The sequence below is a fragment of the Micromys minutus genome (assembly GCF_963924665.1).
Source record: "Micromys minutus genome assembly, chromosome: 7".
NCBI classification, from domain to species: domain Eukaryota; kingdom Metazoa; phylum Chordata; class Mammalia; order Rodentia; family Muridae; genus Micromys; species Micromys minutus.
Genome location: NC_137976.1, coordinates 48,242,367 through 48,260,473, shown reverse-complemented (window position 1 = coordinate 48,260,473; position 18,107 = coordinate 48,242,367). Strand labels below are relative to the sequence as shown.

General features: G+C 44.3%; 1 protein-coding gene across 1 annotated transcript; it reads right to left on the bottom strand.

Moving 5' to 3' along the window:
• Positions 1-3,348: 3,348 nt before the first annotated feature.
• Positions 3,349-16,195, bottom strand: TAGLN3 (transgelin 3; the record flags this gene model as incomplete). The annotated part of the gene is made up of 4 exons (XM_080919034.1): positions 3,349-3,490; positions 4,902-5,004; positions 14,801-14,975; positions 16,016-16,195. 4 exons carry the CDS (start codon positions 16,193-16,195, stop codon positions 3,349-3,351), a joined length of 600 nt encoding a protein of 199 aa, XP_080775160.1.
• Positions 16,196-18,107: the final 1,912 nt, after the last annotated feature.

Genomic DNA, 18,107 nt, shown 5'->3' with positions numbered 1-18,107 from the left:
CAAAGGAAGCAGACACACAACCCACACAAATGATGCTATCATTTCGTGGAAAAATAAAATAAAAGGCCGTACTTTAAACCTAGTCTTCATGCTTTACCATAACCATGACAACCACAGACCGAAGTCAGCACACGTATTTTAGTCTCGTTGAGGACATGACAATGAAATGTATTACCCACAGCACTGAGTATGTAATGCCACCAAGGCTTTCTGTGGATGGTAACTGAAGTGGTGGAATGCAGCAGGCAAACAGGAAGAGAAATCTTGTGAACAGCGAACCAGCACTTTATCTCCATTGACACGAGGCAGCGTCAGTGTTACTGGTTGATGAGATGACATGAAAGAGGAAAAGCCCAGCCTGGTTTGTCACCCTGGCACTACAGCTTCGTTTTCATTCATCTTCCTGCCTGACTTACCAACACAAGAAATCTTTCCACTACAGTCTCATGCAGCCTGTAGATGACACCCGCTGCAAGCGAATCATTCTGTTTTTATAATCTGAAGGAGCTTTGGCTATGGCCCTGGGTTGAGGAGTTGACTTATAAGGCTGAGAGTCATGGCATGATTCTCCTATAGACCTACAAACCTCATAATGAAAAATGTTGAGATGTATATGATATATATTATGAATATGATGTGTATATGTATATGTACATACTTACATACATATATATCAATATATATCTATTGATTCAGAACAGCAGGAAAATTACAATTAGCAATGAAAATAATTTTATGGTTGGGGTTGCCACAACATTAAAGGGTCACAGCATTAGAAACATTGAGAACCACTGATCTAGGTGGAAAATTCTGTGTTGAAAATATTACTTTATGTTCCTAAGGTTATGTTGAGAACTCTAAAGATGAACATGATCTTTTTTTTCTTATATGCAATAACTTTTACTCTTTAAAAGCTCTGAGATAGTTCAGCTGGCCAAGTATTTTCTAAGCACGCATGAAGACTTGAGTTTGTTTCCCAAAGCCTTTGTTTATATCGGTGGGTGTGGAGAAATACATGTGATCCCAGCACTGAGAGGGCTGAGCCTCAGGATTCCTGATGCTCGCTGGCTAGCTAGCCCACCATGCTTTGTGAGTTCAAGGCTGGTGAGAAATCCTCTCTCATACCTGAGGTCGTCCTCGGGCCTACACACACAGCCATGCATGTACGCACATGCTTTAAGACTTTTTTTTACTTTCAGTGGTCAAACATTCTACTACAATGCTATCTACCCATGGAGGACTCTTATCATGTGTCCTTGTTTCCCAACCCTTGCCCCGTATTTATAATTCTTTTTAAGCAGTTCTTGTTTAGAAAGGAAAAACCCCTCTGGTAAAGCCTTAATATATTTTTTCAAAAATTTCTCCCCAGAATGCCCATGGTGCACAGACATTCCTGTAGGCTGAACATCTGTACCCAAAATAAATGAATTAGTTGATTACATTTGCCTCCCTAATTGACTTTTCTCTCTTCTGAGATTATAAGTTCACGACTATTACATGTTATTTTTAATATTTATTTCATATTATCATCTATTTGTAAATTGTTATGAGGTGCATTATCTTGGTATTCTAATTTACTAGGTGGTTCTTGGCACCCAGCCTAGCACGTTTTATTTTATTCATTTTATTTTTGTTGATTTCTATGACAGAAGGCTTTTTTTCTTCTTTGTAATGGATTACTACTTTATGTTTCCAGTGTTTTCCCCTTGGCATGTTTACTTGTCTTTTCCTAAATGATTCTGTCTTTGTACAAAGCAGTGCTGCTCACATCCCTAGAGGGTCTCTGCTTCCTTCTGTGAGCTGCTTCCTTAGGTCAATGTTACCTTGACTGTGAGTACAAATTAGAAAGAGCAGATACTTTTCTCTTCATGGGTTTCAGGATGTCAGGTTTTCTTCCAACTGCTCCTCCTTAGTGGATGGCATTTTCCAGACCTCCTCTATCCACAAGCACACATGGACCAAACTACCTTCCTCTCATAGGTCTCTTCCTTCAGCTTCTCTCCCTTCTCATCTGGCAACTCCAAGGTAGAGTTTGAGAAATATTTTTGTCACATTCAGATGACACAATAAATACTTTGCAGGAGCCATGAAAGGATCACCTGTGTACCAAGGGGCTCCCTGGATAGTTAAGAAGGATTGTATAGAAGTCTCTAGGATATCCCAGGACTGTCAAGAACTGTTTGAAAAACTATCACCTAAATACTTAGCATGGTAATATTATATAATCTCATTTATTGTTTACCTTTTCAAATTAGTTACTAATTCATTATACAAATAAAAATACATCATTTCTCTTACTAACTATATTTTTAAAAGAGTAAGAAGAATTGATAGGATGAAGATGAATATACCCATTTTCCCTGGTAATTTTTCATTTCACGAAAAAAATATCTTGGGAATTCATTCATGTTAGGTAGATCTCAATCTTGGGCACTCTTCAAGAATTTTAGGGGTGTGGGTCCTATAAACAATGTGTAGAGAGTAAAGTCCACATACTGATCATTCCTGGCCAACAGGGAGAGGGGATTTTATAAATATCAGAACAGATCTGAGATCCATACCATATGAGAAAAACTCATGCAAGAGAAGCAAAAAGATGCTCAATTTAAAAACAGTTGTTTGAGGAAACCATCCTACCATCCTACCATCCATCCATCCATCCATCCATCCATCCATCCATCCATCCATCTATCCGTTATTTCCTGGGTACCCATACAAAAGACCTTGCTTGCAAGGTCTAACATTATAAGTACAAAGTAGATACTTAAAGAAATATGCATAGGTCAAGACAGTGTTTGTAACTTGAAGATCTATAATGGAAAAAAGTATATCTAGATTTTCTGTTGAAACTACCAAGCTATACCTAGTAACTTCGCAAACATTTCCATATAGTTGACCCATTTCCTACTTTTTGTGCTAAGCTCACCTTGTCTACTAACTCCTGAACGAAAAAGGAAGGACCCAAGATTCCAGTCTGCCAAGTCTCTGACAGAGAATGAAGTTACACTCTGGAACACAGACTAATTTGTTTATTAGGTACGTTCTGTAAGTCAAGGAGAAAAAAATTTTGGCAAATAAATAAATAAATAATCAAACAAACTGAGACCTTGGGGCACAGGTCAGCGAGAGGAAGGGGAGTCTTTGCATAGTTCTAAAGGAACAGAAGGTGGCAGCAGTAGGCAGCAGTAGGCAGCGTGGATTCTCAGCAGAAATGCAGCACTTGCAAGAACAGGGGACAGAGGCTTTGAGAAAGAGGAGAAGGTGAGAAGGTGACTACCTATTTCTTTGTCACGGACTGTGGTGCGGAACATCGGTCCTTCTACCAGGGAGCACTCACTAAACAGCATCTTACATGATCTGCCTGGGCATCCCGTACCCGGTCATGCCTGCCTGGGAGGCACCCTTGTTGCTGCCCATCTGCAGGCCTATGACGTTCTGTCCCTGTCGAAGTTGCTCCTCTGAAAATCCTCTCCGGTTCTGCTGGGCTTTCCTGGATGAAAAGGGTGAGATGGAATCAGGTCATGTGACTGTTTCAAATCCTACTCAAGATAGGGTTACACAGGCTCTATTTGAGGCCATCAAACACACCCGTAGACTCTGTCCTGGCCTACAACTCTACCATGAGCTATGGTCCACACTGGTCTGTGGCTGACAAGTACGTACAACTTTCCTAGTCCTTTGGAACCAAGATGATTCTGAGAATTTCTCAGAAAACAAACAAAAACAGAAAAAGAAAGAAAGGAGGGAGGAAGGAAGGAAGGAAGAAAGGAAGGAAGGAAGGAAGGAAGGAAGGAAGGAAGGAAGGAAGGCAGGCAGGCAGGCAGGAGGGAAAGAAGGAAGGCAAGGAGGGAGGCAGGGAGGGAGGGAGGGAGGCAGGGAGGGAGGGAGGAAGGAAGGAAGGAAGGAAGGAAGGAAGGAAGGAAGGAAGGAAGGAAGGAAGGAAGGAAAATCCATAGCTGGCTGCCCTTCTGGAAAACTCTCTCTTTTCCTTCAGCTTCCCCGTAGGCTACCTCAGCCTTCATTTCCTTACCTTCTCAGGTACCTCCTCTCACAAAACTAACTCTTACAAAATATGTTACCAGTTCCATCCTACCCTTTCCATACAGGACCAAGGACTGATCTCTGTTTCCCTGCCCAATCAATTTAGGAATTTTCAAAGAACAATGTATATTTCCTCACCAGAGAATGCCAAATTTTGGTAAAAAGCTGAATTGTAAATAACTTTGGACCATGGTGGATATTTAAATTATTCTGAGAGTACGACCAGGATTTTGATGAGTTCCCAGGAGATTTTAGGTCAAGGTGATGTAAAGGACATAAGCTAAGTCCTTCTATATTTCTCCAGGATGAGGGAGAAAAAAAAACATTAGAAAGAAGAATAAAGTGGATTACCAAGTAGCTGCTACAAGCATCTCTTTCATCTGCCAGCAAAGTCCTCAGTTTGCACATCTCTGTCTCTGTTCTCACTGCCAAAAAGATCACTTAAAGAAAATGTTCTAAAAGACCCTTTCAGTAGACTGAAAGAATCATATAATTCATCACCCAGACCAGGACTCTTTTAAGAGTCAAAGAGGAAGCTATTAGTCAGCTTGATGGCTAATAGTTATAAATCAAGATGGTACTTGGCAGAAGGACATATTTAATTTTCATTAGGTGCATCAAAGGAAATTAAAATGATGAAAGAAGAAGGAAAGGAACAGGGGAGAGGGAATGCTGGGAACTAACAGGAAGACTCAAGAACCTCTGCTTCGGTTGGATGTTGTCTAGGACGGCAGCATCAGCCTTCCTTGCTCAGTGGGCCTTGTGAGACTTCTTCATTTACTTATGTATAAACCAGTGTCTGGTAGCTAATAGGTCAGTCCCTCCATCTGCCCTTCTATGGGAGGCAGAGAACGACGTACCTGTGAAACCAGGATGGCTCTCCCCGGTAGCAACCATCATCCTTGGTAACTGCAACACTGCCCAGAGCCATCAGAGTCCTCTGCACAGCTGCCATGTCCTTCCCTGGAATTCAATTAAGAGATGAAAGCCAAGTGTGTCGGGGACAGGTGGAAGGAGGAGCTGTAACAGAGGCCATGGATGAGTATAATCAAGAGAGAATCACTAACACTCCCAGAGTGACCCTGATGTAATACCCACCCCAACCCTGTTAATTATTGTATTTACACCATTCGGCCCTTCTCATTCAAGTGTATGTGTAACAAACACTCCGAATATCTACAGCTCACACACAGATTCTTCTCTGACCTTGGCATGGCCCTTGTGGCTTCAGCAAGCTATGTGACCTGATCAAGAAGTCCTGCCTGATGACCCGCAGAAGCACACTTTCCTCATGAGTGGACAGAGAGCAGGAAACTGCAGAGAAATTGGTTGCTTGCAGTCATTTGGCTTCAGACCCCAGGGGCTCCACTTTTATTCTATCTGGGTTAGCTGGGTCTAAAATCATCCATGTTCAGCAAATTAAGTGTGCACGAGGCAAATGGAGAAAGCACATCACCACCGGGAGCACTCAAGACACAGTGACAGCCCTTGATTATGTGATGCATGAAAGAGACTAATGGAGACAATAAATCACTGGCCCATGTGAGAAAGAACAGAGCAAGTGGTGAGGATGCATAAGGTGTGGGGACATGGTCACAAGACTGCCCACAGTGAAGGCAGTTGAGCCTTCAAATCAGCCAGAACTTTCCATCTTCTCCCCTGGCCTCCTTTTCAAATGACTGGTAAGTCTCAAACTTAGAGAAGGAACTACCTGTGTGGGTAAGGTTGCAACTTAGACGCAGATCAAAGGTCTGTGCAAACAGGAATGGAGGGCTACAAACACTGAAAGGCATGGAGCAGGAGAGAGAGAAAGAGAGAGAGAGAGAGAGAGAGAGAGAGAGAGAGAGAGAGAGAGAGAGAGAGAGAGAGACAGAGACAGAGACAGAGACACAGAGAGAGACAGAGAGAGACAGAGAGAGACAGAAAAATAGACACGCATATACACACGGAGGGCGGGTAGTAGGAGCCTGAGAAAGGTTAAGAGCCAAATTCAAAGGCTCCCGTCAGAGCCAGCAGGCCATCTGTGGTCTTCTTAGCATGCTTCCTCCAGCTTAACCACTGGGGAATACAGATTTACAGCAGAAAGGCAGACAGAGAGAATGGAGCATGAACTGTAATGAAATCAACAATTACAGCCTTCAAGGAAGTTCTGTTCAGGATGTTCATGTATTCCGAGAAGACAGGGAAGACGGTTCCTTCCCTTATGAGCCCCAGTGCTCCATAGTCCAGCACTCACTACAGGGTGATTGCCCACAGTTTGTGGAGGTGAGGATAACTAATAGGTGTGGGGAGATGCTGTTGGTGGAGATTCTCTCAGACTCAGAGAACTTCTCGGGTGGTGCAGTTTCCATAGGAGCTGGAAGGGGAGGGATACAAGAAACACTAAGAATTTGGAGAAGTGCAGAGATAAGTATTAGAACAAGTTTTCTCTTAGAAAGATGAAACACCTTTCTGTAATCTGTCACTATTATAATAGGCTGCTTTTTAAAATGCACTTGTAGTAATGGCATTCAAAAAGACATAGTGGGTGTGCTCTTCCACAGGGAGCTATTAAAGAGAACGTAGAAGAAAATGAATAAGTACAGGAAGTCTTAGCTAGAATCTGCCAATCAGCTCAGCTTTTACACGGAGCAGGAGGAATATAATTTTGATAGCAGGAAGGAGTGGGTCTAATGTGTACAGGATCTGGGGCAATGTAGAAGGACACTTAGCAAGCAACCCATAAACATTACCCTGAACAAAGAGATGAAATGCAAGCTTTGTTCCACCATAGTGCAGGCCTCCTTCACAAATGGCTGGCTAATGGGAGCACACATGAACTCAGAAAGAACTGAGCTCCAGGCAAGGGTTGGAAATCCAGGAACCTAGACACATAAACTCAACACCACCCACCCTCCTGTCAGTACAGCAGACCTGGAAGTAGCTGCATGACTGAGCTAGACACATCGGAGGGAAGGAGGTGTTTTCTCACAAGAACACACTAGATTTTTTTTTCTAAAGAAAAGTGGCAATGCAAGAGATTTAATGTAAATTATGGGATAGATACCTTAATCACACGTGATCTTAAAGTTACAGAGTGGAGATCAATCCTCCTCAACTGTGAACAGTGGGACTAACTCAAGATTTGCTAGCACCCTCAAAGGCACACAGCAAGTAAATGGATCCTAGTTCAGGCTTCTGTTGGACAGTCACTCCACTTCACTGCCATTCCCCATGCTGAGTCCCCTTGCAAAATGGGCAGGGAACCATGTTCCTTGGAAGAAACCAGTGATTAGAGATAACCAAAGGAGTAAGGCCATTAGGAACAAGAAATATAAGTCTGGGCATTGATCTTGGGTACCATAGGATTAAGGACACCAACCATCAAATGGTCATAAATCACTGGATATATTTTGCTATATCTTCACCCAAAGAACTTAAAAAATATTAGACGTCTAAATGCTAATCAAGTTAATCACCAAGATTCCAAATAATTCGGTAACTAGAAAATCATCTGTCTTAGCCAGCTCACAGTTGGTCCATTTTCTCGTCATACCTGGTATGTTTTCTGGTAGAGACTTTTGTGAAGAATTTCAGAATTTTTGGACTGATTAGATGGGAAAGAGAGCCCTTGTCCAAACTGGCCTCTTTCCAGATTAGAAACTAAGATCAAGAGCAGGTGGCCGGAATTGAGGCTACTTGTAGAACCTGATTCCTGTCAGCAGGCATTAAATATGTAAATGTGTTAAGAAACAGTGAAGTCAAAAATGATCTGTACATTGTGCTGGGTATAAAATACCAAAAGCTAAACTGTTGTATCATGGCCAATCATCTCCCTTCTTAAGTCAGCTTACAAAATGATGCAAGTGCAAAGATGACCATTACATCTTGATTCAGAGCACATTCCCAAGTCTTGTTGTTTAATTATGGGAGTGGGTAGAGGGGAGCATCTCTCCAAATTTAGTATAGAAACATTGAAGGGTTTTTTTTTTTCCCATGAGAAAAAAAAATTAATTTAGGAAGTCCTAAGAATCTACATTACAATCAGCTAAGTTTAGTAAATATTCTACAGGTGATTCAAACCATCAGTTTGAGAAACACACTTTATTTGGAGACTCCCATCTAGCCTATCCAAATGATCTAAGCATCCTAAATATCCAGATTCTGGGGTAATCTCCCAAGACAATCCTTACATAGCAGATGAACATGGACACCTTACTCTGAACTTTTGGTCCTAGTAATGTTTTTAACATCATAATATCTCACGCATGCTAAGAATCATGTAAACTTTGTTAAGCACTAACTTCTTCCTTTGGAAACATCTTCCATAAAATCAAATGAATAAATATGATCACTAAAAGCATTTGATCCAAGCAGGAAGTCTGCCTGCCTAGAAACACTCTGCTTCCTGAAAGCCATGCTGGATACTTTGTCAAACACTTATGACTAAAGTAATTCTGCCCAATACTGTTCTCCCAAGAAAATAAAGAAACACAACCCCATAAGGCAGAATATTCAGATGTTGACCTTTTTCCAAAGGCAAGCATAGCATGAAGGGGACAGTCCTGGTGAAGATCTAAGATTATGCCACAGACCACGAGAAGGAAAGTGACACAGGAAGAAGCCAAGCATGTGCTAACAGGCCATCTGGATTCTTCTACTTCTTTATCATGAGAAGTTAATAGTAGACTTGAGGTATTTTAAAAAAGAGCTAATAGAATCTGAACAGATCACACACTGTGTTATATTAACTATGTAACATCTTAGAAAGGGCAAAACCAGAGAGAAAGTAGGTAGAACAATGATCCTTGGGGAAGATAATGGAAAGTGATGGGCCTTAGAAGATTTTTAAGGTAGAGATGGCAGGCTGTGTGATGCTAGACACATGTCCAAACTCATAGACTTTACAACAACAAGGGTGACTCGTACTGTAGAGTGTGGGCCTTCAGTGATAACAATGCATCAGTCAAGGCTTAGGAATCATAACGTCTGTACCACCATATGGCCAGGATGATGGGGGGAGGGACTAGGTACATCAGGGCATGTAGGAGGTATCTGTAGTTTCTTCTTTATTGTGCTTCGACCAATTGAACAATGAACTCTTAAGAAAGGTAGTTGATTGAATGATTGACAGCTTGTGTTGTGTCATCCAGCAAGCCTTTTCAGTGTCAGGATGTGGTGGGTACTTAAATGTAATAATCAGGAGTCACTGTTGCCCTGTTTTCTCTGCTTACCCAACCTCTTCTTTGTTCCTTTTTAAAAGCAGGCCTCACGTTGTAGCACAAACAGACCTCAAACTTGAGGATCCTCCTGCCTCAGCCTCCCAAGTGCCACTTTGCCAACTATGTACTATAATGCTGTATTATTACAAAAAGGAATAGCATCTCCAAAACTACCATAAACCCCAAACTAAGCTAAACAATAAGACTTGAAGAATGGAGCTCAGAGTCCTGCCTTGCAATGTCCCAACTCTGAAGGAGCATTAGTGCTTATAAAATCTAAGTTTTACATTAAGACACTCTAGTGAGAGGTTTATTCTCTTAAATTTACACTCAAGATTCCTATGGGATCCTTTGTGTGTATATCATAGGTACTAGCTTAGTATTGCTGTGGAACTCCTGACTGGGAAAGTGAGCGGGTCTCTGACTCGTCTGCCTGCATTTGGGATTCCTTTCCTCCTGTTGGCTCATGTCCAGCTTCAGTAGAAAAGTTTCTCCTTCCTCTTATTATAATTTATTTCATCATGTTTGGCTGTTGACTCTTGGAAGCCTATGTTTTTCTAGTGAAAAACAGAAAGGGAATAGATCAGGAGGGGAAGAAAGGTAGAAAGAAACTAGGAAGAGTGGAGGGAAAGGACACTATAATAAGAATATATTGTATGAGAAAAGATTCTATTTTCAATAAAAAAGAAATCAGAAAGAAGAGGATAAAGGGATAAACAGGTAATGAAGAAGTCACTTGGAAAAGTAATGTAACACGAAAAGTCAGTCTTATATATTTTTCATTGGTCTGAACCCAGTCTGGTAACTCTTAGAGAGCGTTTTTGTTTTTTTGTTTTTTTTTTTTGTTTGTTTTTGTTTTTTAATATACACACCACAGAGAAAGCAAACTATAAAAGAAAAATGATTTCATCTTTTTGAGAAAATATTGCTACAGTCCAGGGAGAAATGTCAGATGGTAGACTGAGTGTTCTCTCTGGAATTTTATGGATTTTTGTTGCCTTCTGGCCAGAGAGAAGAGAAATTGTAAGGTAGTGGCTCTCAAGGTAGGGCTCCCAGGCCTGCAGAAGCAGTGGCACCTACAAAGTGGTAAGAAATACAAACTCTTGGACCTTGTTGCAGACTTAACATGTCAGAAATGTGTCTGTCAATTACACCTCATGGCTGTAATACATACTGGAGATTGACAATCATTGCAAAAGGAAATGCTCACCAAATACACTTGCCAGCAGCCCTTTGGAGTAAATTCAACTGAGGATGCTGCATGGGCAAAGGCAAATGGAGGAGCAGGCATTTGTGATGACCCTCCTGGTACCTTGCAGTATCCCTGTGTCAGCTTAGGCCAGGTAAAATGTGTCTTCAGTGCCTGCTGTTGAGGAAAAGCACATGTAGTGACACCTCTCCAGAGGCTTCTGCACTTCCCTGTAAACAACACCTTCTAGAATCCCGGGATCAGCAGAAAAGAACAGACATCACAAAACCATGCATCCATTTTCCTCCATCACTGCAACTGTTGAGAAGAATAATCGGGATGCTTGCTCTTTGAGCACTGTCTGCTCTGACATTTGAGAATTCTTAACATTTGACACTAAGTGGTTCTACAAAGAGGCCCCAAAGGTCACTGCTGATGAGCTTATGGTGCCAGAAGAAAAGTCAGAATTGATTAGGCAACTAGGAATCATATATCAGGCTAGAGACTTAATGCATTTGCTTCATATAATACTTCTAGGGGCTGGGGGTGACAGACCAATGCACAGAAGAGAACCAAGGCTCTAGGCAGCTGAATGCCATAAACAGAGTCACACATCTAGGATCACTGGAAAGAAGCATTTCAAAACATTTTCTCTAAAACCCATGCTATTAGCATTCTACCAAGGTCTTCTAGCTCTGAAATTGGCAATGCGATGTATCTATCATAGGGAAAGATGACAAAGTCAATGAGTGGAAAAGTCAATAAAGCAACCTGTATGAATGGCCGAGAAGGTGAAGGTCACCCAGGCAAACCCATCAGCTCGTAAGTGTGGCTATGAATTAAGTGCATCCTTTTCAGAGGAATCTGTCTTTCCAGGCTCCACCCCTTCTATTAGTTATAGCAAGGGCAGGCCAGGGACAATGCTTTCAGTACAACTTACAGATATATCACCTCCTTTGTTCTCCAGATCAAGTCTATGACGTTTTGACTGATAAGTGATAGGCCGGCACCACACAGGTTCGGTCTAGGCTGTCTAGTTTCTGCCTTGTGAGCCTGCACTCCATTGCACTTCCCAAGAACACTTGCTGCAGTTTTACTGACCAGACCTCAGGCCAGAATACTCACTTTCTCTTGAGTGGTTTCTTCCTCTTACACACATGCACTCATGGGGTTTTGTTATTCCCTTTCTCCCATCTCCCTTTTACTATTCATGGCTAAGATTCTGCAGGCTTGCCTGGAGTGTTCTGTCCCCTGAGTCAGCTGAGACAGCCCCACCCCCTCCCCTTTATAGACATCTGTGACAAATGTAAAAGGAACCTGCCAGATCATTTACTTTTTCTCCTCATAGGGTAACACTTCTCCACTTCCCTTCCATCCTTTCCAATGCTCCTCACCTTTCCCCATCACCCCCGATGATGGTCACTCTGGCCCTTCCCCAATAGGCTTTGGTAACTTTGTGTGAGTGTCTGTCCCTATGATTGATCTGCCCTGTGGGTTTCTTTTGGAAGAATCTTATATCCTTATTGATCCCAGGTCTCTTCCAAACAATGTAAGGGGTGATGGGTGCTTCTGGGTCCCTGCGTATATGAGTAATTGAAGCTCAAACAAGAAGACATTTGGCAAGCCTGGTCCCTGCAGCTTTACTGGTTAGCAATACAGAAGCAGCTTGGAAGGGCACTGGACAAGAGTGGGCAAACACAGTCATACTCAGGAAGCACATGCCAAGGAAAGGAGATGGGGTACTGAGAGCAGCCAAGCATAAAGTACCTGCAGGGGAGAAAGAAGTGTCTAGGAAAGGGAGCAGGGACTCACAGCAACCACAGCCACCACAATTGTGGTTCAGGAGTAAAGGGAGGGCAGGAATGCACTCCCAGTCAGGGGGAATTGTAGGGAGAGTGTGATGAGCTGCGCAGATGGCTAGCCTGTTATCTATGAAGTCCGATATCTATGCAGAGTGCGTACATCCTCACACAGACCTGTCACATAAACACACGCCAACCCCGCTCTGTGATTACAGTTTAGTCATCATCCAGTACAAACAGCTGCTGCAGAAGGGACCAGAGCCTCACATGCTCAGTCCACACTCTCTGCCACCAATGCCATCCCACCCACTTCTCTGTTCAAAGCAACTTACTTTCTACTCCTACGCTTTGCAGTGTGGTAAACAGTTCTAGCCTGGGCTTCAGACAAATGTCCTGGGAAGCATCAAGTCTAAGGCAGCTTCTTCGCTCTCAGCCCTCCCTGGGGCTTCCAGAAAGTCATCTGGACACTCACAAGTGTCTGCTTCCCTGTTCTCGGGTCTCTGGTCCATTCCTACATTTTGTGTAGTTCACCTCGTGGTTCTGTGACCTGCCAATCACAGAACCCTTCGAAAATGTCTCCTTATTTCCTTTAAAGTCCTGTGCTTCTGCACTGGGGGTGGTGCAGGGTATAGAGAATGATGACTTTTATTGTCTGTCTTGCTCTCTCTATCTAGAAGCATTATCATACTCAGACAGATACCTCAGGTGCTCCAGGCATTGATGTACCTACCCTAGCTTTCTTCTTCCTCCAGGAGGATCTAACACACAGGCCATGGCCGGAGTGCAGAGCTCCACATAGTTTGCTCATCCAGAATTACTGCTCTCTCTCTTCTCTTGTTTTGAGTATCCCCCCACCCCAAGTATAAAGCCCCTCTCCATGGTGTTGGGTAAATGGAGTGAATGGGGCAAAGGAGTAAAGATGGTCCTTCAGTGATGTAGATGGGAAGGTAGCCTCTAGACCCACCTCCAAAAACCTCCGTGACCTGCCTCTTCCATCCTTCCTGCGCTAGGTTGCTCACTAGGGTTTCTCTCTTTTGCTCGAACACCCTATTGGTTTCCCATAGCTTTGATTCCTTCTCCATCCTCCTCTGCCTTCTTGGCATCAACAGTTAGTCACTGCTGTGACTCAACAGCACATCCATGGTGTAGATGGAGCGAGCTAAGGCTCCCGGCCAAAGAATGCTGTGTGGTCTGTCAAGTACCATCTTGTGTTTTGGCACTAGAGCCTAGGGCAGGATCTCAGGTCTGTGAGGTTATGAGCTCTCTGACAGACACACACAGCCAAGGGCAGGCAGGTGTCATTTTCTGTGGAATGGGGGTTGGGGGGGGGGTTGAAAATGTTTCCTTCATAGTTCAGTGAGAACTGTGCGGCACTGTCCAGAAAAGCTCTTAGCTCTGTGCTGCTAGTGATGGGGAATATCAGGGGAAAGAAACTGCTATTATCTGTGGAGAGTCACCATAATTTTGACCCAGAAATCAAGCCCCAATGAGGACATCCCGTGGAGAATTAGAGGCAGATGTCTGTGAGGTCTGATGCCATGGCTAGCATTTTAGATATCTGAGTTTCCGAGTAACAGCTAAATATAAGACAGGCCCCTGGCATCTTCAGGTCTGAACTACTCACTCATCGAAGAAGCTCTCTGATAACAGGGCTTGAGGTAATGGCTTTAGAATATCCACACCTCCTAATTAAAGTAGCATTACTCCACTGTCACTGTCAGCAGAGACATTTGGGTTACCACCCAGAAGATCCTGTTGGCCCTGACAATGAGCGTGTCAATCAATCTGGCAGTTAGGCAGTAGGCCTCTCTGTGCCTCAGGCAGCCCTAGTCGTGTATGGACTAATATGCATATTGTCACTAAAAGGGTCCTGAAGCCTTATGACTGTTGGTCACTCAAATTCCCCAGCAATGTCTTCATTCCACTTAATTTTCTCTGATAGTGGTGCATTGCTATCTGTGTATGTCCAGAGACAAGATCCAATCAAAATAGCTCTGTGAGAGTCTTCTCCCCGAGCCAGTTCACAAATGTGGACGAAAAAGGCCTTTAGCAGTGTCCCAGAGCAGAATGCTCATCTAGAAGATAGTCCCCGGGCTCTGAATAATCCTCTAACAGAAAGATGGAGTACTGCTGTTTTCCTCAGACTGAATGGCAGAGGAGCACCAGATGGCTTTGTCTGTAAGCCCCAGTGCTGGTGAGTCAGGAGAACACTCGCTCACTCCTGTCTCCTTGCTCCTCCACTGCGTGTGATTTGTTAGGGAAGGCTAACTAGAGGACAACATCCGTGTAACCAGTCCCCTTCTTCCCTGGGGACCCGCACACTTAGCCACAGAGGCTCTTGCCATAGCCTTAATGTGTCCTTCTGTAGGACAGAACCCCTGCCCATATAGCGTCACAAACAGGAAGGCCAACACTCTTCCTGGGATGACAGCTGAGAAGGCACTGCCCCTCCCCCACACAGCACAGGGAAGCCCTATATAAGTGGCTTATTACAAGGACAGAGAAAAGAGGAGGTACCAGAATGGGAGTCCAGGGAAAACAGACCTAAAGGCAGAAGGGCTGTTTACCTTCCCACAGATCCACTGTTTGGAAAATGTCAGTGGTCCTGACACCATAGATCTCGGCAGCTTTCAGGAACTGAGAGATTTGCTCCATCTGCTTAAAAGCCATCTTTGACTCTGAGATCTTGGGGATGGGTTCTTGTCCTGGTGGATATAAACTGTTTATCAGCTTGCACAGGACCTGAAGGGAGTGTGGGGACAGAGGATTAGTGTTTCCCTTTGCAATAAATGTCACAGGTCAGAAGTGAATGGTACATCTCTCTCTCTCTCTCTCTCTCTCTCTCTCTCTCTCTCTCTCTCTCTCTCTCTCTCACACACACACACACACACACACACACACACACACACCACAGAAGACCCCAGGAAGCCCTTCCCAGACAGTAGCTGACCACAGTCTTGTAGGCAGAACCCAGTTCCCTCCTTGACAGGGATGCTGAATGATGAGGACATGATCTGACATTCTTAATGGAGGATGCGGTGGAGGCTCACGGGGAAACGGGAGGATTCTGATCTGCTCTCTGGACTCTGCTCTCTTCTCTTCACTAACTCATTCTATGCAAGTTTGTGATGTGCCGAACAACCCAACTGGGTCTCCTCACCCAACAAATAGGTGGGAGAGCAGTTATGTAACAGTATATCACAGCTTGCCAGAAAACATGGGCTTCTTTGACTCAGCCGAGAGGTCTTCCTGGAACCCAAACACACAGGATCTGGGCAGAACAGCACGGATCAAACAAGGATTCCCTTCCCGTTCAGGGTTCAGGGGAACTCATCTCCCCAGGAGATGCTGAGCATCTCCAAGGGGGTACAGCTTCCCTGGAGGAAGACAAGTTGCCTAGCCTGACCCCCTTCCTTTGTTTCACGGTGTAACCCAGCTGGTTCCCTTGGGGGTAAGAACAGCCCAAGAAGGCTGAGGAGATCACACAGAAGCACTCAGCTCTACTCTGAATGGAAATATCAAAAGGGCTCCAATTTTGCTTACAGCTCAGAAGGAAGCGTGATGCTCAGATGTGTGGAGAATCCTCTAAACTAGCTAGGGAATTGTGCGGAGAGCCCTCAGAATTACAGCCAACCCTGGAGAAATAAAGGCACGCTCATCTCTCCCGGTGAGACCCAGACCTTGGCAACAGAGGATCTCCTGGGGCCTCACATGGAAAGAAAGGGCCCTAGGAGGGCTTCCCTGCCCAGCGCCCCAACAACCAATATCCACGCCCGCCTTACCGTCCCGTCCATCAACCATTTCTGAAAATGGGCCCTGCCCGGGGGCGGGTGTTCTATATCCTCAGCACACTGCAGGATGATCCAGTCCACCAGCTTGTTCTCCAGGTCCGCGTCATATTTCTGTTCAATCTTCTCCTGCACCTCTCGGCTTAAGCCATAGCTGGGACCCCTGTTAGCCATCTCTGGAAGAGAAGAGAGCACACACGCGCGGCATCCACACAATAGCAGCCACAGGAGCCCCCGGGTTTCTTGAGAACCCGGCTGGGATGTGGCAGGGAGGCCGAACCCAACAGCAGCAAAGCGGGCAGAAAGCCGGGCGTGGTTTAAATCAAGGAGCCAATGAAGCCAATGGGGCTTCACCTACAAACGGGAAAGAAAAGCGCAGCCACGCGCCATGGACTCTAGAATAAAGCCCCGGCTGGCCCGTGGGGGGCTGGGACCTCCCTCCCCCTCAGTCCTGCCTGTCAGGCAGACCGGATGATGTACATGGACTCACTCGTGAGCCCAAACCCCCAGACAGACGGTGGGGGGTGGGCGATGGTTGCTTGCTCCCGCTCTCAGCAGCACTTTGCTAGAGATTCCCAGAGCAGGTAATTAACAGGCGGGGGAAAGGATTTTCTCCACATTCGGCCGCTGGTGGTGCGAGGAGCCTGGAAGCAAGTCGCTCTGATTTGATTTTCTCACGGCTGAGGAGGGTCAAACCAGGGCTGTTGCTAAGAGCCCTCCAAAACCAGCCCTCTCCTAGTCAGGCCAGCCTGCCCGCCTCCCGCTGGGAGCTTCTTTCTCTGCCGCACAATCCTTTCTTCTCTGGGGAATCCAGCATTGTATCCAAAGCCCCACACAGCAGCCCGAGGGGACCTGGGCCTCTGGGAGGGTCCATTCTGCTAAGTGCCCATCTGCCAGGAATAGCCAAACCACTTTAACCTTGCACTGAAGTGACAGTTGTTACAGGACAGGGTGGAGTGGGGGTGGGGGACACTTGAAAGCTGCAACCATTTACTTAAGCTGTCAACCCAGTTTCATCCAGAAACTTCCAATCCATAGAAAACCTCTGTGGCTTGGTTTGACTCTATTCAAGAAGTAAATCTTTTCAATGTCATTTTAAACTAAAATCATATAGGACAAATTTTGTAATTAAACAGAAGTCTGTCAATACCCTATAAGTTTTGGTAGGTTGCATCCAGTGCACAGATATACATGCAGGCAAAACACCCAGGCACATAAAATAAACATTTAAAATTAGTATTTTTCAAAAGGTGTAAAAGTCTTAGAATCAGAAAAAAAAAAAAAAAAAAAAAAAAAAAAAAAAAAAAAAAAAAAACTGAAGTTGGGACATCAGGACGTCTCCAGGTAATAAAGCAGTGTGAGATTTTTCAGTAATTTTAAGGGTCAGTTTGTAAATCCTGTCACCTTTAGTTATCGGATTACATATGTAAATTATATTACAAAGATGTTAGTATCCAAAATGAATTGCGCTTTATTTTTGTTACATTTCCTAATAATCCATGTTCCTGCGGATACAGGATTATCTGTATATAATAATCATGTCTCTACAGAAGATAAACACTGTATAATTGTGTGGTCCTGTCCATCTCTTCTCCACGCTGCTTTCGGAGATGCCACAGAGGCAGTTTCAAACTGGTCCTGATGAGAATACACAAGGATGGTGACAAGTGCCAACAGTAAGACGTCAGTTGTTAAGCACTTACCAGCCTTACAATGACTCGCTATGCAAGAGAATTTGAATTCTTATAGGAGAAAGAAAACCACCAGGTCTTGGTTGGGTAGAAGGCAAGAGACTCCTTCATCTGGCTGATGGAGCTAAGTCAACAGTGGTGCTACTGACTGCAGGACTTGTGTCCTTGTGTACACAAAGGACAGAGAAAATAAAGTATGGTCCTGCTACCCTGAGAGCCCCACGTCTGAGATCACTGGGCAATTGTCTTAAAAGTCTAGTGCTCAAGAAAACCATCTGATTGGTAGACACGTACTTGAGTCATCTGCTTGGTCGGTAGGAGTTAAAACCATAAACCTGGGTGATGTTGTTCAAGGAAGTCACATGAAAAGACTGCCAAGGCCAGAAGTAACTTCA